The sequence below is a fragment of the Pristiophorus japonicus genome, chromosome 22 (assembly GCF_044704955.1).
Source record: "Pristiophorus japonicus isolate sPriJap1 chromosome 22, sPriJap1.hap1, whole genome shotgun sequence".
NCBI classification, from domain to species: domain Eukaryota; kingdom Metazoa; phylum Chordata; class Chondrichthyes; family Pristiophoridae; genus Pristiophorus; species Pristiophorus japonicus.
The window spans coordinates 22,942,323-22,968,353 of NC_091998.1; the positions used below are offsets into that span (position 1 = coordinate 22,942,323).

At 44.1% G+C, this 26,031-nt stretch overlaps 1 protein-coding gene across 2 annotated transcripts in view; it reads left to right on the plus strand.

The window, feature by feature from the left end:
* Positions 1-26,031, plus strand: part of arhgap22a (Rho GTPase activating protein 22a) — a 410,547-nt gene that overhangs the window by 354,795 nt on the left and 29,721 nt on the right. For both annotated transcript variants that reach the window (XM_070865755.1, XM_070865754.1), the window contains 4 exons: positions 6,811-7,018; positions 13,940-14,072; positions 17,526-17,599; positions 23,296-23,417. In XM_070865755.1, the coding sequence (XP_070721856.1) occupies positions 6,811-7,018; positions 13,940-14,072; positions 17,526-17,599; positions 23,296-23,417 (537 nt within the window). The remainder of the gene's footprint in view (positions 1-6,810; positions 7,019-13,939; positions 14,073-17,525; positions 17,600-23,295; positions 23,418-26,031) is intronic.

Sequence of the window (26,031 nt, forward strand, 5' to 3'; positions counted from 1 at the left end):
GTGCAAACTTGCTACCTGCAGCCTGTCACCCCTGCCAGTGATTCCTCACCCCCCCCCCTCCCCTCTGTTTTAGTATAATCTGTGCTTTAAACTTCTGCCACTGCTCAATGGACTATCCCACAGGCTGACTGAGCAGCCTCCCGGGATATTGGTTTCGTTCAGCCAATGATTTTCCACAGAAACTTACCATATTCTGTATAACCTGTTCTCCTGCTTTACTCAGAACATGTCTCGAATGCCAATCATCAAAGAGCCTTCACTTTTTTTTGCAATTCTAATTCGAATTTTGAAAAATGCTAAAATATTTTGGTGTGCCAGGACAATGCAGCACTGAAAGGGTTAAAGTGAGCTTTAAGAGAAAAAAATTCCTGTTTCCCCTCCCCCCTTAGCCACACACACACACAAACAAACACAAAACACACACCAACTTACCCTGGAGGACAGGTCGACACTTCCCATCTGACCTATGCTTCAACAAGTAATTATTTTTTTAAAGAGGATGTTTGTCGCTGATGGAAAATCAGCATTAGTTGGACTTTGAGTTGAGAAGATTGAAACTAAAAATACGAGTCAACAAAAATCAGAGCTAAAAGGGAGATCACAGCACCAATTGCTTCCATTGTTGCTTTTGGTTGGACATTGCTACTGGGCAAATAGGAGGGATGATTTGACATCAAAAGCAGACTTTTCATCATCATCATAGACAGTCCCTCGGAATCGAGGAAGACTTGCTTCCACTCTAAAATGAGTCCTTAGGTGGCTGAACAGTCCAATACGAGAACCACAGTCCTGTCACAGGTGGGACAATTGAAGGAAAGGGTGGGTTGCGAGTCTGGTTTGCCGCACGCTCTTTCCGCTGCATGCGCTTGATTTCTGCATGCTCTCGGCGACGAGACTCGAGGTGCTCAGCGCCCTTGCAAATGCACTTCCTTCACTTAGGGCGGTCTTTGGCCAGGGACTCCCAGGTGTCAGTGGCGATGTTGCATTTTATCAGGAAGGCTTTGAGGGTGTCCTTGTAACATTTCCTCTGCCCATCTTTGGCTCGTTTGCCGTGAAAGAGTTCCGAGTAGAGTACTTCCCTGTTCCTGGATTGATACCAGTTTATTGCTAATAAGGACTCCAAGATACTAATTCACACTAATATATAAAACACAGTATTAATTGTATCCAAGGATGCTGAGGTGGTGCAAAGTAATGCAAATTCCTGATTGATATTTGGGGTGATCATGCTTCATGCAGTTGGCTATGCTCAAATGGGAGTGCAGCATTGGGATGACTGTGTCCTAGTCCTGCCCCTGACCTGTGCTCCAAGCTGGGAACTTTGGGATCAGGAATCTCCTCAATTGGCTCCTCCCCATCTCTTGAGAAATTATGGTGAAGAGCCACGGTACCAAGATTGAAAAGAATAACGCAGGAAAAAGACTTTTATATTGAGCCTTTCACAACCTCAGGATGTCCCAAAGCGCTTTACAACCAATGAAGTACTTTTCGAGTGTAGTCACTGTTGTAATGTAGGAAATGCGGCCAAATTTGCGCACAGCAAGCTCCCACAAACCGCAATGTGATAATGACCAGATAATGGTTTTAGTGATAGTTGAGGGATACCAGGACACCGGGGAGAACGCCCCTGCTCTTTTTTGAAATAGTGCCATGGGATCATTTACATTAACCTGAGAGAGCAAACGGGGCCTCGGTTTAACGCCTTGTCTGAAAGACGCCACCTCCAACAGTGCAGCACTCCCTCACTACTGCACTTGAACCCACAACTTTCTGACTCAGTCGAGGAGTGCTACCCTCTGAGCCACAGCTCTCAGCTAGGGGTTTAGATAAATCAGGAAGCAGTGATTGGGCAACGGCAAGCTTGGGTTTCAAAAGTCTAAAAGTTGTAGAGGAAGGAAAGAGGGAGGGGAAGGAGTGTGATGGTTGTGCCCTGCGAAGCTGCACTTTGTCTTCACTGCAACTGAATTCCAAAAAACGTGTTACCAAACGGGCATTGTCAGGCAAAGGAAATTCAGGCTTAATAACCAGAGACAGAACATCACAGGCAAAGGTCAGTGTCTTCTGATAATATACTAAATGTTGTAATTTTATAGATACAATAAAATCACACCTTTTAGTAAGATTTTGTAACTTGAATGGAATATAGTGGATGATGGGAGTCGGCTAATCCTCATTGCCAAAAGCCAAAGCAGGTGTGAATAAATTATGACTGAGCAACGGAATGTGGGATGACTCATCTGATGTGTGTTTAATCCTGCTCATGTCTCCAGTGTCTTCTAAGGACGTGTAATCATACCACAGGTATCTACTTCAAGGGTACAGGGCCCAAAAGAGCCAAGGGCCATGGGACAGCACGGACCAGTCCACACTGCGATATGTGTGAGCACTAGGTCTGTGCAGCAGAGCAGGTCTCCAGTCGTCCTGGTTAATTCTGGATAAAGGCCTAGCTCTGTAGAGCCCGTGTGGTGACCGATGTGCAACAGTCACCACACGGTAAAAAAATCCACGCACAGGCATCTTCCACCCCCTTCAACTGGAGTTCAGGACTGGAACATTGGGTCCTTCATTGAAACATCTGTGAACTATCGTGGAAGCAAGTCCTCCTCATTTGAGGGACCGCCTATGACTGATGATCAACTTCACGCCAGCAGATCCAAGGTATACCAACCACCTCTGCTTCATTCTCCATTCAGGAGAAACGGGAGCTCTGCCAATGCTTGTAAGCAATAATGCTTGTATTCCCTTCAATATAGACGATTAAACGGTGCTGTAATTGAGGTGTTTAAGATGACTACAGGATTTGATTGAGTAGGTAGAGGGAAACGATTTCCTCTGGTGGGAGAGTCCAGAACAAAGGAACATAACCTTAAAATTAGAGCTAGGCCGCTCAGCACGTCTTCACACAAAGGGTACTGGCAATATGAAAAACTCTTCCCCCAAAAAGCTATTGAGGCTGAGGGGGTCAATTGAAAATTTCAAAACTGACATTCGGCAAGTTTATTAAGGGTTACAGAACCAAGGCAGGTAGATGGAGTTGTCATATAGATCAGTCATGATCTAACTGAATGGTGGAACAGGCTCGAGGGGCCGAATGGCCTCCTCCTGTTCCTATGTTGCGATATTCCTATGCTGACGGGGCCACACAGTGCTGCAAATCACAACATCACAGAGTGATCACAATTAAACTAGCACAGGACACCAACTCTTTCCCCCTAGCAACAGCCAGAGTAAAGCCTATCCATTTTTTTCAGTTTTTCACAGGCTATTTCACACTAGTAAAACCCATCGAGTTTTGAATTTACACAGGAATGAAAGGGTGACCGGAATCAGCAAAATTGTGTCCATAGAATAAAACTGTTGGGGTAGAAATTGGTCTGTGTTGCGACCATTTTTCAGGTGTGAAACGGGTGCAAAATGAAGACCAATTTATCATTACGACGGCCCACTGTTAAATTTGTGTGGGCCATTTTTTTTTTCAGGGTCCTGGGCAGACCCCTAAAACCGGTGATGGGCACATTGCACATGTCCATTCGGGACCTAATGCCTCTTGAAGGACACCTTTTAACATTTGTTACAGGATTCTGCAGAGGCCCCTGTGAATGCCAAGGTTTAAAAAAAATGTTTTAAACCTTTTTCTCTGGAGTGAGGAGGAGCAGGTGTGCTTCCCCCAACCCACCTCTCCCTTGTTGCCTGCTCCAATTTCCCCCTCCCTGAACTTATTGGAGGGTCGCCAACCGTGAGGCAGGTGGACCGAAATAGACGATTTTCAAGGGCCGCATTCCCTGTGGAGGCAGTTCGCCCTGACTATGTAGAGACGGCCCGAGGACCAATTCCTGGTGATGCTCAGGTCTCTTGATTCGGTCACGTGCTTTGGAAACACCGAGTTTGGGCCCAAACTTCTTGTATGGTCCAGTTCCACAAGTACTTTCCTGTACCACTGTGTGAGACCAGACCATGACTAGGCTATTCAATCACAATGAGCACCACAGTCAAACCAGATTCTATCCTTACCCGATGAGCACGTACAAGCACTAATGTAGTGATCAGGAGCAGGAATCTTGGCATTTCCTTCCCCCCCCTAACCTCAAAGCACTGCGATCAATGGCAGCCCCCCCACACAGCGACCAGCTAACTCCAAGTAGAGCAGGATAAATCACAAGACCCTCTAAGGCACAGTTTAACAGCAGACATGACACTCGTGTAGAAATTGCAGCACAGAAACCGGCCATTCGGCCAGTGTTTATGCTTCACATGTACCTTCTCCATCTTCATTCATCTATCTATTTACTTCATCTCTCACCCTATCAACATATCCTTCTATTCCTTTCTCTCTCATGTACATATCTGCTCCTCTTAAATGCATCCAAATAGTTGAGAGTTCCACATTCTCACTACTCTGGGTCAAGAAGTTTCTCCTGAATTCTTTTATTGGAATTATTTGTGACTGTCTTGTACTTATGGCTCCTAGTTTTGGACTTCTCCACAACTGGGAACAACATCTTTACATCTACCCTACTGAACCCCTTCATAATTTTTAAAGACTGGTATAAGGTCCCACTCTGTCTTTTTTCTAGAGAAAAGAAGTCCAGACTGTTGAGTCTTTCCTGATGTTGCATCCTCTTAGTTCTGGTATCATCCTTGTAAATCATTTTTGCACTTTCTCCAGTGCCTCATATCCTTTTTGTGATCTGGAGATCAGAACTGTACCCAGCACTCGAATGTGGTCTAACTAAGGTTCCATACAAGTTTAGCATACCTTCTTCTCTTTTTTCAATTCTGTTCCTCTTTTTACCCTGCATTCTTACTTGCCAACAAAGGCATCAGGGAGGCTAGAAAAGTGGATTAGTGTTGTTACCACATGACTATTTCCAGTAAATGGACTGTTTAGTCAATATTTGAATGGACTGCAGTCAATAGCACAATGTGGACATACTCCTTAGTTAACATGGCTTACGGAATAAACTGTTTCATCCTAAAACTTTTCCTCAAACTATATTTTTCTACAATCCTAAGGACCTAAAATAGGAATGAGAAAAGGAGATATAGCACCCTTGGCAGCTCTTGTCATTTAAGTCTACGTTCAGCACTGACTTTGACCATTTTTCCCTCCTACTGATTGCTGATTATCTGAACAAGATTAAGCAAGTTCCCCCCCCCCCCCCGCAAGTTATTTTCCCCATCAACAATTCTCTCCACTCCCCTCCCCAAGGCAGTGACTCAGAAGAACAAAACAAATAGGAGCAGGGGTAGGCCATATGGCCCCTCGAGCCTGCTCCGCCATTTACTATGATCCTGGCTGATCCGATCATGGACTCAGGTCCACTTCCCTGCCCGTTCCCCTTATTCCCTTATCGGTTAAGAAACTGTCTATCTCTGTCTTAAATGTATTCAATGACTCCTGCTAGGATACAGTTACACAGGTGCTAGTTGCCCTCTAGGTACTTTTCCTCTAATGGCCATTATTCAAAATTTAGCCTAAATAATGAATTTGCTATTTGACTGGGTGGAGCATCATTACCAAGCATGCCCGTGCCCTCTGCACATGCACACACGTGCACTCTCAGTGGATAGCCATCAGAGGCCGGAACCTTGGCTGATTGTCCTCCTCCCTAACCCGGGGTTACTGAAACTAATTAGAATGCATCTGGTTGAGATCAACTAACTCACCACAGGCCGGAGATCTTCCGAGCAAGTAAGAAGAACTGTAGCAATGTTTTGACCCAATGTTCATAATCAAATACTTAACTATTCCCCTGAAAAGGTCACTGAAACTGTGTTGCATTTTTGAAGTTCCTTCGGAATGTTGTATTTGATCCCTTGGCGGTTTCTGAAGTTTGAAGGCGCCATCTTGGTGCAGTATCGGGCCTACGTTTTTAAAGTGTGTTCAATTGTGACATCTTGTTAATGGCATAGCGAGTCCAAGCTATTTTTATTTTACTGAGAAACTGTGAAGAAGTTGTCATAGGCCACACTGCAATGGAGCACCAAAGTTTAACGGAGAGGAGCTAAATCTGGAAGTGGTGATTGGGGGATGCCATCCTTGGGTTTTAAAGGCATTGGAGAAGGAAGGAAAGATTGATGGAAGTAAGGAGTTCCGAGGTCCTGCGAAAGAATGAGCTAGGTCTTAATTTCAACAAGGCAGGTGTGTTGGAATGGCACTGTGGAGCTTGGCTGGTATAAGAGGGGTGGTGAAAGAAAGACAGACCTGAATTTATATAGCACCTTTCACGACCACCGGACGTCTCAAAGCGCTTTACAGCCAATTAAGTACTTTTGGAGTGTAGTCACTGTTGTAATGTGGGAAAGGTGGCAGCCAACTTGTGGTACAAGAGGAAGGCAGTTTCGAGAGCACTGGGCAAATCAGTATTGATAAAATAATGAATGAAGTTGTAACTGGGCAGTAGGTTAGAGATGATAAGCCACTCTCAGATGGTGTGTGTTTTTTTTCTTGTATCCTGCCCAGCTGTGAGAGAGACATTTTAGAAAAACTTTCCCAGATATGGGAGCAGTGTTTTAAGTCACGGAGGGTTAGAATCACAGTTGTTGAGTGGAAAGGAAGTGTTTGAAGCCACATTTTTTTAAAACCACACAAAGAAAAAATCTTTTTTTCCAAAAAAAAATAGAGGTTACCTGCGGCTTTTAAAATTGATCTGCAGCATTGTAATTAAAATGGTTTTAGTTGCCTCCTTTTTTTTTTTTACTTTGATATTTAGTGTTCCGGTTCGCTGTGCCAGCTTTCAAAGTGACATTATAAATTACTGAAGTTCCTTGTCGAGGGAAATCACAGCTGTAAATTCTGATTTATTTAAGGTATATTCGGACAGCGTTTGGAAGACACTGTACAGTATGAGCGCAAGTTTGGAAAGCGCCTGGCTCCTTTGCTAGTTGAACAGTGTGTGGACTTTATCAGAGAGCGTGGCCTCAATGAAGAAGGGTTATTCCGCATGCCCGGGCAAGCCAACCTGGTCAAAGAACTCCAGGATTCTTTCGATTGTGGAGAAAAGCCTCTGTTTGACAGGTAATGCGTGCTGAAGGTGATTCTTAAATTTGCACCGTTAAACACTCAAGGCCTCTGATGTTTATTTAAAGGAAAGATTAGCTTTGAAGCCAATGCTGTATTGCATCACTCAAATGGCGCTCCAATTGAATTGCTCGAGTTGTTTGGGTCTCTTGCATTAACACACACCTACTTTTTCAACAAAGTACCATTGGCAAATCATGTCATCCAGAACTGATAAGTCCTATACGTCTCTTAGAAGATGAGAAGGGGGACTTAATAATGGGAAATGTGGAAATGGCTGAGACCTTAAAACAATTATTTTGCTTCAGTCTTCACAGTGGAAGACACAAAAACCATGCCAAAAATTGCTGGTCACGGGAATGTGGGAAGGGAGGACCTTGAGATAATCACTATCACTAGGGAGGTAGTGCTGGACAGGCTAATGGGACTCAAGGTAGACAAGTCCCCTGGTCCTGATGAAATGCATCCCAGGGTATTAAAAGAGATGGCGGAAGTTATAGCAGATGCATTCGTTTAAATCTACCAAAATTCTCTGGACTCTGGGGAGGTACCATCAGATTGGAAAGCAGCTAATGTAACGCCTCTGTTTAAAAAAGGGGGCAGACAAAAGACAGGTAATTATAGGCCGGTTAGTTTAACATCTGTAGTGGGGCAAATGCTTGAAGCTATCATTAAGGAAGAAATAGCGGGACATCTAGATGGGAATAGTGCAATCAAGCAGACGCAACATGGATTCATGAAGGGGAAATCATGTGTAACTAACTTACTGGAATTCTTTGAGGATATAACGAGCATGGTGGATAGAGGTGTACCGATGGATGCGGTGTATTTAGATTTCCAAATGGCATTCGATAAGGTGCCACACAAGAGGTTACTACAGAAGATAAAGGTACACAGAGTCAGAGGAAATGTATTAGCATGGATAGAGAATTGGCTGGCTGGCAGAAAGCAGAGAGTCGGGATAAATGGGTCCTTTTCGGGTTGGAAATCGGTAGATAGTGGTGTGCTGCAGGGATCTGTGCTGGGACCACAACTGTTTACAATATACATAGATGACCTGGAAGAGGGGACAAAATTTGCAGATGACACAAAGATTAGTGGGAAAGCGGGTTGTGTAGAGGACAGAGAGAGGCTGCAAAGAGATTTAGATAGGTTAAGCGAATGGGCTAAGGTTTGGCAGATGGAATACAATGTCGGAAAATGTGAGGTCATCCACCTTGGGGGAAAAAAAAAAACAGTAAAAGGGAATATTATTTGAATGGGGAGAAATTACAACATGCTGCGGTGCAGAGGGACCTGGGGGTCCTTGTGCATGAATCCCAAAAAGTTAGTTTGCAGGTACAGCAGGTAATCAGGAAGGCGAATGGAATGTTGGCCTTCATTGCGAGAGGGATGGAGTACATAGAAACATAGAAAATAGGTGCAGGAGTAGGCCATTCGGCCCTTCTAGCCTGCACCGCTATTCAATGAGTTCATGGCTGAACATGCAACTTCAGTACCCCATTCCTGCTTTCTCGCCATACCCCTTGATCCCCCGAGTAGTAAGGACTTCATCTAACTCCTTTTTGAATATATTTAGTGAATTGGCCTCAACAACTTTCTGTGGTAGAGAATTCCACAGGTTCACCACTCTCTGGGTGAAGAAGTTCCTCCTCATCTCGGTCCTAAATGGCTTACCCCTTATCCTTAGACTGTGACCCCTGGTTCTGGACTTCCCCAACATTGGGAACATTCTTCCTGCATCTAACCTGTCTAACCCCGTCAGAATTTTAAACGTTTCTATGAGGTCTCCTCTCATTCTTCTGAACTCCAGTGAACACAAGCCCAGTTGATCCAGTCTTTCTTGATAGGTCAGTCCCGCCATCCCGGGAATCAGTCTGGTGAACCTTCGCTGCACTCCCTAAATTGCAAGAATGTCCTTCCTTAGGTTAGGAGACCAAAACTGTACACAATACTCCAGGTGTGGCCTCACCAAGGCCCTGTACAACTATAGCAACACCTCCCTGCCCCTGTACTTAAATCCCTTCGCTATGAAGGCCAACATGCCATTTGCTTTCTTAACCGCTTGCTGTACCTGCATGCCAACCTTCAATGACTGATGTACCATGACACCCAGGTCTCGTTGCACCTCCCCTTTTCCTAATCTGTCACCATTCAGATAATAGTCTGTCTCTCTGTTTTTACCACCAAAGTGGATAACCTCACATTTATCCACATTATACTTAATCTGCCATGCATTTGCCCACTCACCTAACCTATCCAAGTCGCTTTGCAGCCTCATAGCATCCTCCTCGCAGCTCACACTGCCGCCCAACTTAGTGTCATCCGCAAATTTGGAGATTCTACATTTAATCCCCTCGTCTAAATCATTAATGTACAGTGTAAACAGCTGGGGCCCCAGCACAGCACTGCCTGCCATTCTGAAAAGTCCCCATTTATTCCTACTCTTTGCTTCCTGTCTGACAACCAGTTCTCAATCCATGTCAGCACACTACCCCCAATCCCATGTGCTTTAACTTTGCACATTAATCTCTTGTGTGGGCACCTCTTTCCAAATGTACTGCTATGACATCCTTAATAATTGATTCCATCATTTTACCCACTAACGATGTCAGGCTGACCGGTCTATAATTCCCTGTTTATCTCTCCCTCCATTTTTTTAAAAAGTGGGGTTACATTGGCTACCCTCCACTCCATAGGAACTGATCCAGAGTCAATGGAATGTTGGAAAATGACTGTCAATGCATCCGCTATTTCCAAAGCCACCTCCTTAAGTACTCTGGGATGCAGTCCATCAGGCCCTGGGGATTTATCGGCCTTCAATCCCATCAATTTCCCCAACACAATTTCCTGACTAATAAGGATTTCCCTCAGTTCCTCCTCCTTACTAGACCATCTGACCTCTTTTATATCCGGAAGGTTGTTAGTGTCCTCCTTAGTAAATACCGAACCAAAGTACTTGTTCAATTGGTCCGCCATTTCTTTGTTCCCCGTTATGACTTCCCCTGATTCTGACTGCAGGGGACCTATGTTTGTCTTTGCTAACCTTTTTCTCTTTACATATCTATAGAAACTTTTGCAATCCGTCTTAATGTTCCCTGCAAGCTTCTTCTCGTACTCCATTTTCCCTGCCCTAATCAAACCCTTTGTCCTCCTCTGCTGAGTTCTAAATTTCTCCCAGTCCCCGGATTCGCTGCTATTTCTGGCCAATTTGTATGCCACTTCCTTGGCTTTAATACTATCCCTGGTTTCCCTTGATAGCCACGGTTGAGCCATCTTCCCTTTTTTATTTTTACGCCAGACAGGAATGTACAATTGTTGTAGTTCATCCATGCGGTCTCTAAATGTCTGCCATTGCCCATCCACAGTCAACCCCTTAAGTATCATTTGCCAATCTATCCTAGCCAATTCACGCCTCATACCTTCAAAGTTACCCTTCTTTAAGTTCTGGACCATCGTCTCTGAATTAACTGTTTCATTCTCCATCCTAATGCAGAATTCCACCATATTATGGTCAAAAGTACAAAAGCAAGGAGGTCCTGCTGCAACTGTACAGGGTTTTGGTGAGACCGCACCTGGAGTACTGCGTGCAGTTTTGGTCACCTTACTTAAGGAAGGATATACTAGCTTTGGAGGGGGTACAGAGACGATTCACAAGGCTGATTCCGGAGATGAGGGGGTTACCTTATGATGATAGATTGAGTAGACTGGGTCTTTACTCGTTGGAGTTCAGAAGGATGAGGGGTGATCTTACAGAAACATTTAAAATAATGAAAGGGATGGACAGGATAGAGGCAGAGAGGTTGTTTCCACTGGTCGGGGAGACTAGAACTAGGGGGCACAGCCTCAAAATACGGGGGAGCCAATTTAAAACCGAGTTGAGCAGGAATTTCTTCTCCCAGAGGGTTGTGAATCTGTGGAATTCTCTACGCAAGGAAGCAGTTGAGGCTAGCTCATTGAATATATTCAAATCACAGATAGATAGATTTTTAACCACTAAGGGAATTAAGGGTTATGGGGAGCGGGTGGGTAAGTGGAGCTGAGTCCACGGCCAGATCAGCCATGATCTTGTTGAATGGCGGAGCAAGCTCGAGGGGCTAGATGGCCTACTCCTGTTCCTAATTCTTATGTTCTTATGTTCTTATTCATGTTGGGGAAGTCCAGAACCAGGGGTCACAGTCTAAGGATAAGGGGTAAGCCATGTAGGACCGAGATGAGGAGAAACCTCTTCACCCAGAGAGTGGTGAACCTGTGGAATTCTCTGCCACAGAAAGTTGTTGAGGCCAATTCACTAAATATATTCAAAAAGGAGTTAGATGTAGTCCTTACTACTAGGGGGATCAAGGGGTATGGCGAGAAAGCAGGAATGGGGTACTGCAGTTGCATATTCAGCCATGAACTCATTGAATGGCGGTATAGGCTCGAAGGGCAGAGTGGCCTACTCCACCTAGTTTCTATGTTTCTATGCAATGTTGTGAGCAGGTTTTTGCAACATTGCAATGAAATAAGTCATGAATAGTTACACGTTTTATACAGGAAGTGCCAGTCCTCAATAACTTTAAACTCAACATATTAAAGTACCGTCTGATACCTCGGTGGTCATCGCTGGCACTTTGGGTGGGCGGAGATCTTGATGAAAATCAGCCCCATTAACTTGAAACAGAATTGTGTGTCTAGTGAGTCATCATCCTTTGTTGCCCTTGTGCTTGTTCTTTACTCTATCCTTTATTTAACTAATTAATGCTCTCTGTTCTACTCATTGGAGCCTTTTACACTATTTTCATTTTTTAAATGTAAAAGCTTTCACTTATCTTTTCACTTCAGTCTCTCTGGTTCCATTGTCCATTTTCAGAGTGTGGAAGCCATATTACAAAATAAACTGCCATTTGATTGGCTAGAAAACTAGCCACCTTCCGGCCAATTGAAAACCAGGTTCTTTGGCTTTTACATCTGATCGATCTTGTAGGTGTAGAAATGTAGCCAAATATGGAAGATATTAGATTTTTTTTAATTATTTGTTTACGGGATGTGGGCATCACTGGTAAGGCCAGTATTTATTGTCCATCCCGAATTGCCCTTGAGAAAGTGGTGGTGAGCCGTCGCCTTGAACCGCTGCAGTCCGTGTGGTAAAGGTACTCCCACAGTGCGGTTTGGTACAACTGAGTGGCTCACTAGGCCATTTCAGAAGGCAGATCAGAGTCAACCACATTGTTCTATCTGGGGTCACATGTAGGCCAAACTGGGTAAGGACGGCAGATTTCCGTCCCTAAAAGACATTAGTGAAGCAGTTGGATTTTTTTTTTACAAAAATCCAGTAGTTTCATGGTCACTATTACTGATACCAGCTTTTAAATTCGAGATTCATTTAATTAACTGAATTTAAATTCCTCCAGCTGCCGATTCCTGGATCATAAGTCGAGGCCTCTGGATTACTAGTTCAGGAACATAGCCACTATGCTACAGTACCCAGCATCCATTGGATCGGAGTGTGAAATCCTTCAGAAAATGATCGACTGGGTTCCTGCTTGTGACCACTACCTCTAGGATTTTCTGCTGGATGTAACGAGCTATATTTGGCATCATTCATGCCCTAGCAACATTGTCTGCATTCAGGGCACTAATTTTCTACCCACCTAAAATATACAGACGCGCTTGGTCTCGGGGGTCAGGTTGGGAGGCTGGTGGTTGATGATGAGGGCATCCTGCCAGGATTATGTACACATTATGTTGAAGCATGTTTACACTGCAACAACAAAGACCATTTAAAATAGGGATAATGCTACACCCGGTTTGAGGGAGCTTTCTGCCGTACTCCAACACCTCGGTACAAAGGACCGGAACTTGAGAAGTTTGGAGGAAGACACAAGAACTGAGAGAGCCGAAGAAGTCGCTCCTTTTTTCATAGATGAGCCCCATCTATCTGCCTTCTCACCAAATCACTCTCTCCTTTCTCTTCAGGAATACATCTAATTGCCTCTATACTGTCCACTTCAATGGCCTTCCCTTTTTTACTTTTTGGGTGAAAAAGGTTTTGCCTGATTTCCTCATTTTCAACCTGTCCCCAATGAAACCGTCACCACAGCACACCATTTATCCACATTAAATGTATCAGTTCCCTCAATGTTTAAAAACTTCTATTGGTTTTTATCTTTTCCAAAGATAAGCCCATTCCTCAAACCTTCAAAATATAAATTCCTGGTACCCAGGATCAGCATTGTTGCTCATCCATGTGCCCTCTCGAGAGGACGAACCTTTCTATTGGATCATGTCAAAGTCTTTTCTCGAGCACCAGCTGGTTAACTGGTGGGGACTGTGTATAAGAACATAAGAACATAAGAATTAGGAACAGGAGTAGGCCATCTAGCCCCTCGAGCCTGCTCTGCCATTCAACAAGATCATGGCTGATCTGGCCGTGGACTCAGCTCCACTTACCCGCCCGCTCTCCGTAACCCTTTATTCCCTTTATTGGTTAAAAATCTATCTATCTGTGACTTGAATACATACAATGACTGTGTATGCAAAGCATAATATTGAGTTACCTGTTGGGAGGTATGGATGGACAATAATCTATCTGCTTTAACTGTTATTTGGGGCACGTCATAGCTTTACAAAACTTAACATTCCTAAATAAAATGTTTAAGTCCATTCCTAACACATGAAATTGAAATATTCTGATGATTTAATTTTGAGTCATTTTTTATAGTGATCACCACAGGTTTGTAGACAAAAGTAGTAGCAATTCTCATTATTCCATGTCCACCATATTAATTAATTAAAAGTCTTTTTATGTGGACCAGCATGAAGGGCAAATGGTCGTTCACTGGGTCGTTCTGCCACTGAGTTACTTCCTTGGGTTTGACAGCAAAAGTTAGTTAATTGTGGTAGCGTTCTACAACTCCATGTTTCACTTTTTTGCAGGAACACCGATGTTCACACAGTTGCATCCCTGCTGAAGCTGTATCTGAGGGAGTTGCCAGAGCCAGTGATCCCGTTTGCCAAATATGAGGACTTCCTCTCCTGTGCACAACTACTGGCTAAGGATGAAGAGGAGGTACGCACGCCTAGAGTCTTGCTATGTTTTGTCCAGAATGCATAATCTCCTCTCTGTCAACATTCCTCGAAATTAGGCCTAGCCATATTACTTTCAGTCGACCGGTTTATACTGCGCCGTTTACCTCGATATGGAGTGCTTTTGGGTTTGCATAGGTTCAAACCATCCAGTGTGATTTGGGTTCCAAGGCGTCAAAAGTACATCGAAACAAGAGGTGTGTGACTACCGCAGGAGGTAGTTGGGCTTAACACCATATGCAGAGCCTATTTTAAGAAACTCCCACGTGGCGTACATTATTGGAGAGCCTGATGCTGGTTCCCAAATGCTGAGGATGGGCATACATGCAGAGAGCTCTCTTGCCTTTGAGCAGAAAGCAGTAGAGGAGCTGGCTGTATAAGTATTAGTACATGTAGCATAACTGGGTCTTTGGATAAAATATCATCATTATTGGATGGTGACCGGCGCCCAAGACAACCATACAGCCAAGTGCCAATGCCAGCACAATAGAAGAAAAGTGGTGGGGGGAGAAAGCACATGACAATTTATTAGTGGAGCCACTACTTAATTCTGGTGTGGAGAGAGGGGTTGATAATTTAAATATAATTCTGTAATACAATTAACATCGCCCCAATTATGTGTCAAAGCAGTTCTGATAAGAACATACGAATATAAGAAATAGGAGCAGGAGTAGGCCATACGGCCCCTCGAGCCTGCTCCGCCATTCAATAAGATCATTGCTAACCTGATCATGGACTCAGCTCCACCTCCCTACCCGCTCCCCATAACCCCTTATCCCCTTATCGTTTAAGAAACTGTCTATTCCTGTCTTAATTTTATTCAATATCCCAGCTTCCACAGCTCTCTGAGGCAGCAAATTCCACAGATTCACAACCCACTGAGAGAAGAAATTTCTCCTCATCTCAGTTCTAAATGGGCGGCCCTTTATTCTAAGAGCACGCCCTCTAGTTCTAGTCTCCCCCACCAGTGGAAACATCCTCTCTGCATCCACCTTGTCAAGCCCCCTCATAATCTTATACGTTTCGATAAGATCACCTCTCATTCTTCTGAATTCCAATGAGTAGAGGCCCAACCTACTCAACCTTTCCTCATAAGTCAACCCCCTCATCCCCGGGATCAACCTAGTGAACCTTCTCTGAACTGCCTCCACAGCAAGTATATCCTTTTGTAAATATGGAAACCAAAACTGCACGCAGTATTCCAGGTGTAGCCTCACCAATACCCTGTACAGCTGTAGCAAGACTTCCCTGCTTTTCTACTCCATTCCCTTTACAATAAAGGCCAAGATTCCATTGGCCTTTCTGAACACTGCTGTACCTGCATACTATCCTTTTGTGTTTCATGCACAAGTACCCCCAGGTCCCGCTGTACTGCAGCATTTTGCAATCTTTCTCCATATAAATAATAACTTGCTCTTTGATTTTTTCTGCCAAAGTGCATGACCTCACACTTTCCAACATTATACTCTATCTGCTAAATTCTTGCCCACTCACTTAGCCTGTCTATGTCCTCCTCACATATTGCGCTTCCTCCCATCTTTATATCATCAGCAAACTTGGCTACATTACACTCAGTCCCCTCTTTCAAGTCTTCCCCACAAGTGGAAACATTCTCTCTGTATCCACTCTATCTAAACCTTTCAGAATTTTAAAGACCTCTATTAGGTCACCACTCAGCATTCTTTTTTCAAGAGAAAAGAGACCCAGTCTGTTCATCCTTTCCTGATATGTATACTGTCGCATTTCTGGTATCATCCTTATAAATATTCTCTGCACTCTCTCCAGTGCCTCTATATTCTTTTTATAATAGCAGCAAGGCCAAGCAGTTGTGGCCTCGTACTGATGCTCAACATGTTGAGTGTGGCTGCATTGTTAAAGTAATGAGCCACACCACCAACTTAGCAATGAATTGGATGACTGCTAAACCTCTTGTTGCGGCAGTGCAATCTGTTAGCTTTCACTTATCTGAGCTTTGATTTCACTGAAAATATGTGTAAAAATGTTTAACTATCAGGACAGATTTCATTAGAGAAGTGCAGCAACAATGAGTTAGTTGAACCAGTGCATGGAGCTCTAAGGTTGACAGACTTCACTGGTTACAGCCTCAATCTGTGGACAACCTATGAACATATGAAAAATTAAGAATGGGGTGAGGCCTTTGCACCCATCTCTCTAATACTCTAACTGCGCATTTATAGCATCCAGTCTTATTTAAACATCTCAAGTCTTTTGCTTCTATCGGTCTGTGTGGAAGATTGTTCCAAACATTTAACAAATTTAACATTTAACAAACATCCAAACGTTAACACATGGGGTTAGAATTTCCTCAGGGGTTTTTCTAATCTCCTGCCTTAACCTCTGCGGAAATTCCAGAGAAATGGTATAAACGGTTGTTTATGTTGTTTCACTGAGGTTTCTACTAAAGTTATGGCAGGAGATCAGGAGAACCCCTGGTTATGGGGCAAAGGGGAAAGATCAGGGGAGTGTCACTAATTGGATAGCTCTTTCAAAGGCCCGGTACAGGCACATTAGGCCAAATGGCCTCCCGCGCTGCAAGATTTTATGAACTCGTGCAGAAATTCTGCTCCATGGTATGGCAGGACCTGAAAAAGATGGGTATTAAAACAAATATAAACCTTATTTTTTTTGTTGTTGAATGGTGAAGTGATGCAGTGTTTGGCTGTGGGAAGCCTGCCCACAGTGCCCAGCCTATTTGTGGCACATCAGGTGAGCCCGGTGTTTGAATTTGGAATTGGTTTAATTCACAAGGCTATCACCCCGATTTTAACACTGGACCATTTTTTGGCGGGCGGGGCGAGGAGCAGTGAATTAGAAGCTCACCCACTGTCCCAGAAACGAGTCCCCCCGGGCTTCATTTAAATCCCACCAGCCTGTTTTAGGCAGGAGGTCGATGGGAATTAACGGACATTTGAGAGGACCAGAAACTGAGACCAGGTAAGTGGTGGGATTGACTTCCAGGACTATTTTGCAAGAGTCCAGCGATTCGTAGGGGGGGAGCGATTGAAAGGGAGTACCAAGCTTCTTTGTGGGGCCAGGAGGTGCATTTAAATTATTCTTTAAACAATTTACCACTTCAGGCCCCTAACCCAATATGCCGGACTGCCGGGGAAATGCACTCCCATTTCCCATTCAGGCCGCTGAGTGAAAATTGCAGTCGGATCTCGATGACATCATCAGGGCCTGACATCCGTGTGTTTAAAAAGGGCCCCAGCAGCTTTGGGCTAGTACCCTAGCTGCCTGCTCAGTTGAGTAGCTTACAGTTGCGATCGGGTGGGTCTGTGGTGGGTAAGTAAGCTGGCCGATTTTTAACTGCCCACCTATCTGCTTTCCACTGGGTTAAAATTGCCCTGTATTTTTTTGCGTCTTCTATCTGAACTATAATGAGAATGAATAATCTGTTCTTGTTTTTATTCAGGGTGTCCAGGAGCTGATCAAACAGGTCACTAGTCTGCCTCAGGCCAATTACAATCTCCTCAAATATATCTGCAGGTGGGTTTTGTTCTTTTACCATGACTTGGTTGAATGGAATGGGTGGATGGTGAAGTACCTAATCACTGCAATGCTCACTAAAGCTAACACTGATGTGTTTCTCACCCATTCTGTGTCCTGCTCTACAACGTTTGACATTCAATATTAAACAAGAATTACAGAACTGAATATTGTCCAATCAATGTGTGGAGGCTGTGGCTAGACCTATTTTTCTCATGCAAGAGTCAATAGTGTTTACGAAATGGTTGCAACAACTAATTCCAAGATAGAAAGCCAAATGTTTGAAGTTTCAAACCTGTTTGACTGTCATTGCACGGACTCTGTCTTAGCTTTGGGTAGATTTAGTCACATCTTTGTCATACCTTTTTAGATGGACGGTAATGTGAAATGGTGGAGTGGCAGCTTCTTGCTGTTATATTAACAGCAGTCATAATAGCTCACTCTTAGTAGTTTTGTTGCTGTGCCCATTTTAGGGGGGTGGGGTGGAGGGGGGATGGGGGAGGGGAGATGGGGGAGGGGAGAGGTGGGAGGTGGGAAGTCTTGCCAGACACTTGCCACGTCTTCCAACCCTGACTAACCCAGTCACCCCTGATGTTCAAGCATTGGTTTGGCAAGAATCTGATCAGGAAGAGTCTGTGATCTGGATCTGGTCCTGTGTAATGAGACAGGATTAATAAACAATCTCCTAGTAAAGGATCTCCTTGGAATGAGTGATCATAGCATAATTGAATTTCAAATTCAGCTGGAGGGTGAGAAAGTTGGGTCTCTAACCAGCTTACTAAGCTTAAATAAAGGAGACCATGAAGGTATGAGGGCTGAGTTGGTTAACGTGGACTGGGAAAATAGATTAAAGTTAGGATGGTTGATGAACAGTGGTGTAAATTTAAGGAGATATTTCACAACTCTCAAGAAAATATATTCCAGTGAGGAGGAAAGGGCGTAAGAGAGCAGATAGCCCTCCGTGGCTAACTAAAGAAATAAAGGACGGTATCCAATTAAAAACAAGGGGATACAATGTGGCCAAAACTAGTGGGAGGACAGAAGATTGGGAAGCAGTCAAAATCCAACAAAGAATGACTCAAAAAATGATTAAGAAAGGGAAGATAGACTATGAAAGTAAACTAGCACAAAATATAAAAATAGATAGCAAGAGTTTCTATAGGTATATAAAAAGGAAAAGAGTGGCTAAAGTAAATGTTAGTCCCTTAGAGGACGAGACCGGGGAATTAGTAATGGGGAACATGGAGATGGCAGAAACTCTGAACAAATATTTTGTATCAGTCTTTACAGTAGAGGACACCAACAATATTCCAACAGTGGTCAGTCAAGGGGCTATAGGGGGAAAGGAACTTAACACAATCACAATCAGTAAGGAGGTGGTACTCAGTAAGATAATGGGACTAAAGGCAGATAAATCCCCTGGACCTGATGGCTTGCATCCTAGGATTTTAAGAGAAGTAGCGGCAGGGATTGTGAATGCATTGTTTGTCATTTACCAAAATTCCCTGGATTCTGGGGAAGTCCCAGCAGATTGGAAAATTGCAAATGTAACGCCCCTATTTAAAAAAGGAGGCAGACAAAAAGCAGGAAACTATAGACCAGTTAGCCTAACATCTGTGGTTGGGAAGATGTTGGAGTTCATTATTAAAGGAGCAGTAGCAGGACATTTGGAAAAGCAAAATTCGGTCAGGCAGAGTCAGCATAGATTTATGAAGGAGAAGTCATGTTTGATAAATTTGCTAGAATTCTTTGAGAATGTAATGAACTGGGTGGATAAAGGGGAACCAGTGGATGTGGTATATTTGGACTTCCAGAAGGCATTTAACAAGGTGTTAAATAAAAGGTTACTGCTAAAGATAAAAGTTCATGGGGTTGGGGGTAATATATTAACATGGATAGAGGATTGACTAATGAACAGAAAACAGAGAGTTAGAGATAAATGGTTCATTTTCGAGTTGGCAATCAGTAACCAGTGGAGTGCCACAGGGATCAGTGCTGGGACACCAACTATTTACAATCTATATTAACACCTTGGAGGAAGGGACCGAGTGTAACGTAGCCAAGTTTGCTGATGCTACAAAGATGAAAGGAAAGGCAATGTGTGAAGAGGACACAAAAAATCTGCAAAAGGACATAGACAGGCTAAGTGAGTGGGCAAAACTTTGGCAGATGGAGTATAATGTTGGAAAGTGTGAGGTCATGCACTTCGGCAGAAAAAAAATCAAAGAGCAAGTTATTATTTAAATGGAGAAAGATTGCAAAGTGCTGAAGTATAGTGGGACCTGGACTTGTGCATGAAACACAAAAGGTACAGCAAGTGATCGGGAAGGCCAATGGAATCTTGGCCTTTATTGCAAAGGGGATGGAGTATAAAAGCAGTGAAGTCTTGCTACAGTTGTACAGCGTATTGGTGAGGCCACACCTGGAATACTGCGTGCAGTTTTGGTTTCTATATTTAAGAAAGGATATACTTGCTTTGGAGGCAGTTCAGAGAAGGTTCACTCGGTTGATTCCGGGGATGAGGTGATTGACTTATGAGGAAAGGTTGAGTAGGTTGGGCCTCTACTCATTGGAATTCAGAAGAATGAGAGGTGATCTTATCGAAACATATAAGATTATGAGGGGGATTGACAAGGTGGATGCAGAGAGGATGTTTACACTTATAAGGGAGACTAGAACTTTATGGTTTTCTAGACCAATATGTCGAGGAACCAACCAGGGAGCTGGCCATCCTAGACTGGATATTGTGTAATGAGAAGGGACTTATTAGCAATTTTGTTGTGCGAGGCCCCTTGGAGAAAAGTGACCATAATGTGGTAGAATTCCTTATTAAGATGGAGAGTGACAAAGTTAATTCGGAAACTAGGATCCTGAACTTAAGGAAAGGTAACTTCGACGGTATGAGGCGTGAATTGGCTAGAATAGACTGGCAAATGATACTAAAAGGGTTGACGGTGGATAAGCAATGGCAAACATTTAAAGATCACATGGATGAACTTCAGCAAATGTACATCTCTATCTGGAGTAAAAATAAAACTGGGAAGGTGGCTCAACCATGGCTAACAAAGGAAATTAAGGATAATGTTAAAGCCAAGGAAGAGGCATATAAATTGGCCAGAAAAAGCAACAAACCTGAGGACTGGGAGAAATTTAGAATTCAACAGAGGAGGACTAAAGGTTTAATTAAGAGCGGGAAAATAGAGTACGAATGGAAGCTTGCAGAGAACAAAAAAACTGACTGCAAAAGCTTCTATAAAAATGTGAAGAGATAAAGATTAGTAAAGACAAAAATATGTCCCTTGCATTCGGATTCAGGTGAAATTATCATGGGGAACAAAGAAATGGCATCCCAATTGAACCAATACTTCGGTTCTGTCTTCACGAAGGAAGATACAAATAACCTTCCGTAGGTACTAGGGGACCGAGGGTCTAGTGAGAAGTAGGAACTGAAGGATATCCTTATTAGGCAGAAATTGTGTTAGGGAAATTGATGGGATTGAAGTCGATAAATCCCCGGGGCCTGATAGTCTGCATCCCAGAGTGCTCAAGGAAGTGGCCCTAGAAATAGTGGATGCATTGGTGATCATTTTCCAGCAGTCTATCGACTCTGGATCAGTTCCCATGGACTGGAGGGTAGCTAATGTAACACCACTTTTTAAAAAAGGAGAGAAGAGAGAAAACAGGTGATTATAGACCAGTTAGCTTGACATCAGTAGTGGTGCAAATGCTGGAATCGATAATGAAGGACGAAATAGCAGCGCATTTGGAAAGCAGTGACAGGATTAGATCAAGTCAGCATGGATTTATGAAAGGGAAATCATGCTTGATGAATCTTTTGGAATTTTTTGAGGATGTAACTAGCAGAGTGGACAAGGGAGAACCAGTGGATGTGGTGTATTTGGACTTTCAGAAGGCTTTTGATAAGATACCGTGCAAGAGATTGTTGTGCAAAGTCAAAGCACATGGTATTTGGGATAATATACTGATGTGGATAGGGAACTAGTTGGCAGACAGGAAGCAGAGAGTCGGGATCAACGGGTCCTTTTCAGAATGGCAGGCAGTGACTAGTGGAGTGCCGCAGGGCTCTGTGCTGGGACCCCAGCTCTTTACAATATACATTAACAATTTGGATGAAGGAATAGAGTGTAATATCTCCAAATTTGCAGATGACACTAAACTGGGTGGCGGTGTGAGCTGTGAGGAGGGCGCTAAGAGGCTGCAGGGTGACTTGGACAGGTTAGGTGAGTGGGAAAATGCATGGCAGATGCAGTATAATGTGGATAAATGTGAGGTTATCCATTTTGGGGGCAAAAACACGAAGGCAGAATATTATCTGAATGGCGGCAGATTAGGAAAAGGGGAGGTGCAACGCGACCTGGGTGTCATGGTTCATCATTCACTGAAAGTGGGCACGCAGGTACAGCAGGCGGTGAAGAAGGCAAATGGTATATTGGCCTTCATAGCTAGGGGATTTGAGTGTCGGAGCAGGGAGGTCTTACTGCAGTTGTACAGGGCCTTAGTGAGGCCTCACCTGGAGTACTGTGTTCAGTTTTGGTCTCTTAGTCTGAGGAAGGACGTTCTTGCTATTGAGGGAGTGCAGCAAAGGTTCACCAGATTGATTCCAGGGATGCTGGGCTGTCATATGAGGAGAGACTGGATCAACTGGGCCTTTATTCACACGAGTTTAGAAGGATGAGAGGGGATCTCATAGAAACATATAAGATTCTGACGGGACTGGACAGGTTAGATGCGGAAAGAATGTTCCCGATGTTGGGGAAGTCCAGAACCAGGGGACATAGTCTTAGGATAAGGGGTAGGCAATTTAGGACTGAGATGAGGAGAAACTTCTTCACTCAGAGAGTTGTTAACCTGTGGAATTCCCTGCCGCAGAGAGTTGTTAATGTCAGTTCACTGGATATATTTAAGAGGGAGTTAGATATGGCCCTTACGGTTAAGGGGTTCAAGGGGTATGGAGAGAAAGCAGGAAAGGGGTACTGAGGGAATGATCAGCCATGATCTTATTCAATGGCGGTGCAGGCTCGAAGGGCTGAATGGCCCAATCCTGCACCTATTTTCTATGTTTCTATAATCTTAGAATAAGGGCCCACCCATTTAAAACTGAGATGAGGAGGAATTTCTTCTCTGAGGATTGTGGATGTGTGGAATTCGCTGCCTCAGAGAGCTGTGGAAGCTGGGACATTGAATAAATTTAAGACGGAAATAGACAGTTTCTTAAACGATAATGGAATAAGGTGTTATGGGGAGCAGATAGGGAAGTGGATCTGAGTCCATGATCGGATTAAATGGTGGAGCAGGCTTGAGGGGCCGTATGGCCTACTCCTGCTCCTATTTCTTATGTGATACTGTTGAACTGCAAAATGTTAATGGTGTGATATTTTGCATTTGGGCAGAGGAAGATGCATTACCTCTCGGGGAGTGGGGTTGGTGAAGGGGGGGGGTGCGAAATGGCAGTAAATGCAACCCAACCTGTCAAAGACGCAGATTTCTTTGTTCACATCCACCAGATGAATAATCCAAGTGAACCAACAAGCATTTAATTGTAGAAAATATGAAGAATTGTCACGGTGTGTGTGCAGTTTGATGTGAAACTAGACTATTTCAGCAAAATGAAGCAGATGGGTTAGACTGTATTCTGACTGACTGGTCCCTTCTTATATTTGCCATGTTATTTGTAGGTTCCTTGATGAAGTTCAGTCTTATTCAAGTGTCAATAAAATGAGTGTCCAAAACCTCGCAACTGTCTTTGGACCAAATATCTTGCGTCCAAAACTGGAAGACCCAGTGACTATTATGGAAGGTATGCAAATTTCACTCATCCCGTTGTCTTATCAACTGTTTTCATACTTTAGTAATTTGTGAATCTTTCTTTGTTCTTTGCATCTTCATTGGTTAGCTTGTAGCTGCTGTTCATCTGCTCTGCCAACCAGAAAGTCGAGAGTAGGTCATACAATAGAACTTCCTTAACTTTATAAATGATGTTGCAGGAAACGCATGAAACTGCAGCAAGTTGTGTGGAGCACCCATTGCTCCTCCTGGTATGTCTGATCCAAGAATTCAGTTGGCATCATAGCTAAGGTCTAGGCTTTCCAACAGTCTGTTATTGAAAGTGGTCAGTGCAGTTTTAAGCATATACCACTAAAGTTTGTAAGCGCATTCAGCAAATAAAGCATCATTTCATTTACTCAGCTTGCTAAAGACATCTAGAGCCAGACCAACTATAGTGCCAGACAGATGCAAAGTAATGCAACGTACTGGAACTCTTTCCCCCAAAGGCTGTGAATGCTAGGACAATTGGAGCTTTCAGGACTGAGGATTAATTTCTAAAATATATAAACAGAAAATGCTGGAAGTACTCAGCAGGTCAGGCAGCATCTGTGGAGAGAGAAACAGAGTTAATGTTTCTGGTCACACAAGTGCCAGGCAATGACTATCGCCAACAGGTGAGAATCTAACCACCCCCCTTTGATATTCAATGGCATTACCATCACTGAATACCCCCGATCAACAACTTGGGGGTCACCATTGAACAGAAACTTAACTAGACCAGCCACATAAATACTGTGACAACAAGAGCAGGTCAGAGGCTGGGTATTCTGCAGCGAGTGTCACACCTCCCGACTCCCCAAACCCTTTCCACCATCTAGAAACCACAAGTCAGGAGTGTGATGGAGTTCTCTCCACTTGCCTGGATGAGTGCAGCTCCAACAACACTCAAGAAGCTCGACACCATCCAGGACAAAGCAGCCCGCTTGATTGGCACCCCATCCACCACCTTTAAACTTTCACTCCCTCCATCACCAACGTACGGTAGCTGCAGTGTGTACCATCTATTAGATTTGGCAGCACCACCGAAAACCACGACCTCTACCATCTAGATGGCACATGGGAGCACCACCACCTGCGAGTTCCCCTCCAAATCACACACCATCCAGACTTGGAAATATATCGTCGCTCCTTCATCATTGGTGGGTCAAAATCCTGGAACTCCCTCCCCAACAGCACTGTGGGAATACCTTCACCACAAGGACTGCAATGATTCAAGAAGGTGGCTCACCACCACTTTCTCCAGGACAATAAAAACTGGCCTTGCCAGCGATGCCAACATCCTGGAACGAATAAAAATAAAAGTCGATGACCTGTTATCAGAATATTCAGCATCTATGAAACCACTTCCCCCCCCCTCCCCCCAGCCTAAGTCATGTGCTTCAGGAGGGATCGTTAGAGGGAGGGGAGTAGAGGAATATTTTAAAAGAACTACCATATTTGGGGGGGGGGGGGTTTGGTGGAAAGATGACCAGATACAGAAAGTAGCAGTTAGAGGTGACCAGAGTTGGGATAATCTGGATCGAACGTGTGTTCAGAGTTCTGTACATCAGTAGCATTATTATTTGAGGACATTTATGACCAGACTAATATGTCGATGCTTTGATTTTTCAGTCCATCTGAAATATTCAACACCATATGTAAGAATACTGCAGTTTTGAATATCTGCTTGTATTACTACTGTGGCGCTCTCCTATTCCTTGGACAACTTTTCATTTAACTCTCAAATGTGCCATGTCTGACACATGCAGACTTATTCACCGCACAGATTTCCAGATAAACGAGTGATGGCAAAGACCCGAGAATCGTGTAGGAAACCATTGGATGCTACAATGGCGCATTCTGATGGTTCTGGGTGGATGGGAGTGAATGGTCTTCCTCATTTATAATGATCCTGTGAAGATAGAAGGAGACATTTGAAGGAGATTAATGGCAGTGCTACTTGAGGGACATCACTATTCACAGGGTGCAATTATCCACAGAGTGCAATTTAGAGCATTTTTTTTTGTTTCAAAATAAATTTGCAGGAGAAAAAGAAAACATATGTAACATGTCTTGGTAACCAGAAATTATAAATTGATTTTTTTTTTAAACTGTTGGAGCTACACTCATTTATATTTATCGAAGTCAGAATATTGGGCCCAAGTTTCCACAAGAAAAAAAACGGGCGCCCCTCCGAGCTGGGCGCCCGTTTTTCGCGCCTAAAACGGCGCCTAAAAAAATCCGCGGTATTCTCCACCGACTGTGGCCCTCGGCGCAGCCGGCACGAGCTGTGGGGGGGGGGCGGAGCCAGGTCCCGGCGCTGAAAACAGTGCCGGGACCGCTGCACATGCGCGCTACAGTCGGCACGCAAGTGCAGTAGCTCCAGGCGCCGAACTGTGTGGGAGGGGCCCGAAGCACGCAGCCCCTAGCCCTGGCCCAATGGCCTCACTGGGGCTGCGTGAATGAGGCTCCTCCCACGGCCAGCTCCTGCTCCCCGCCCGACCAGACCCAACACCCGCTCCCCCCCCCCCCCCCCGCCGACCAGACCCGACCCGACACCCGAGACCCGCTCCCCCCCGACCGAGACCCGACACCCGCTCCCCCCC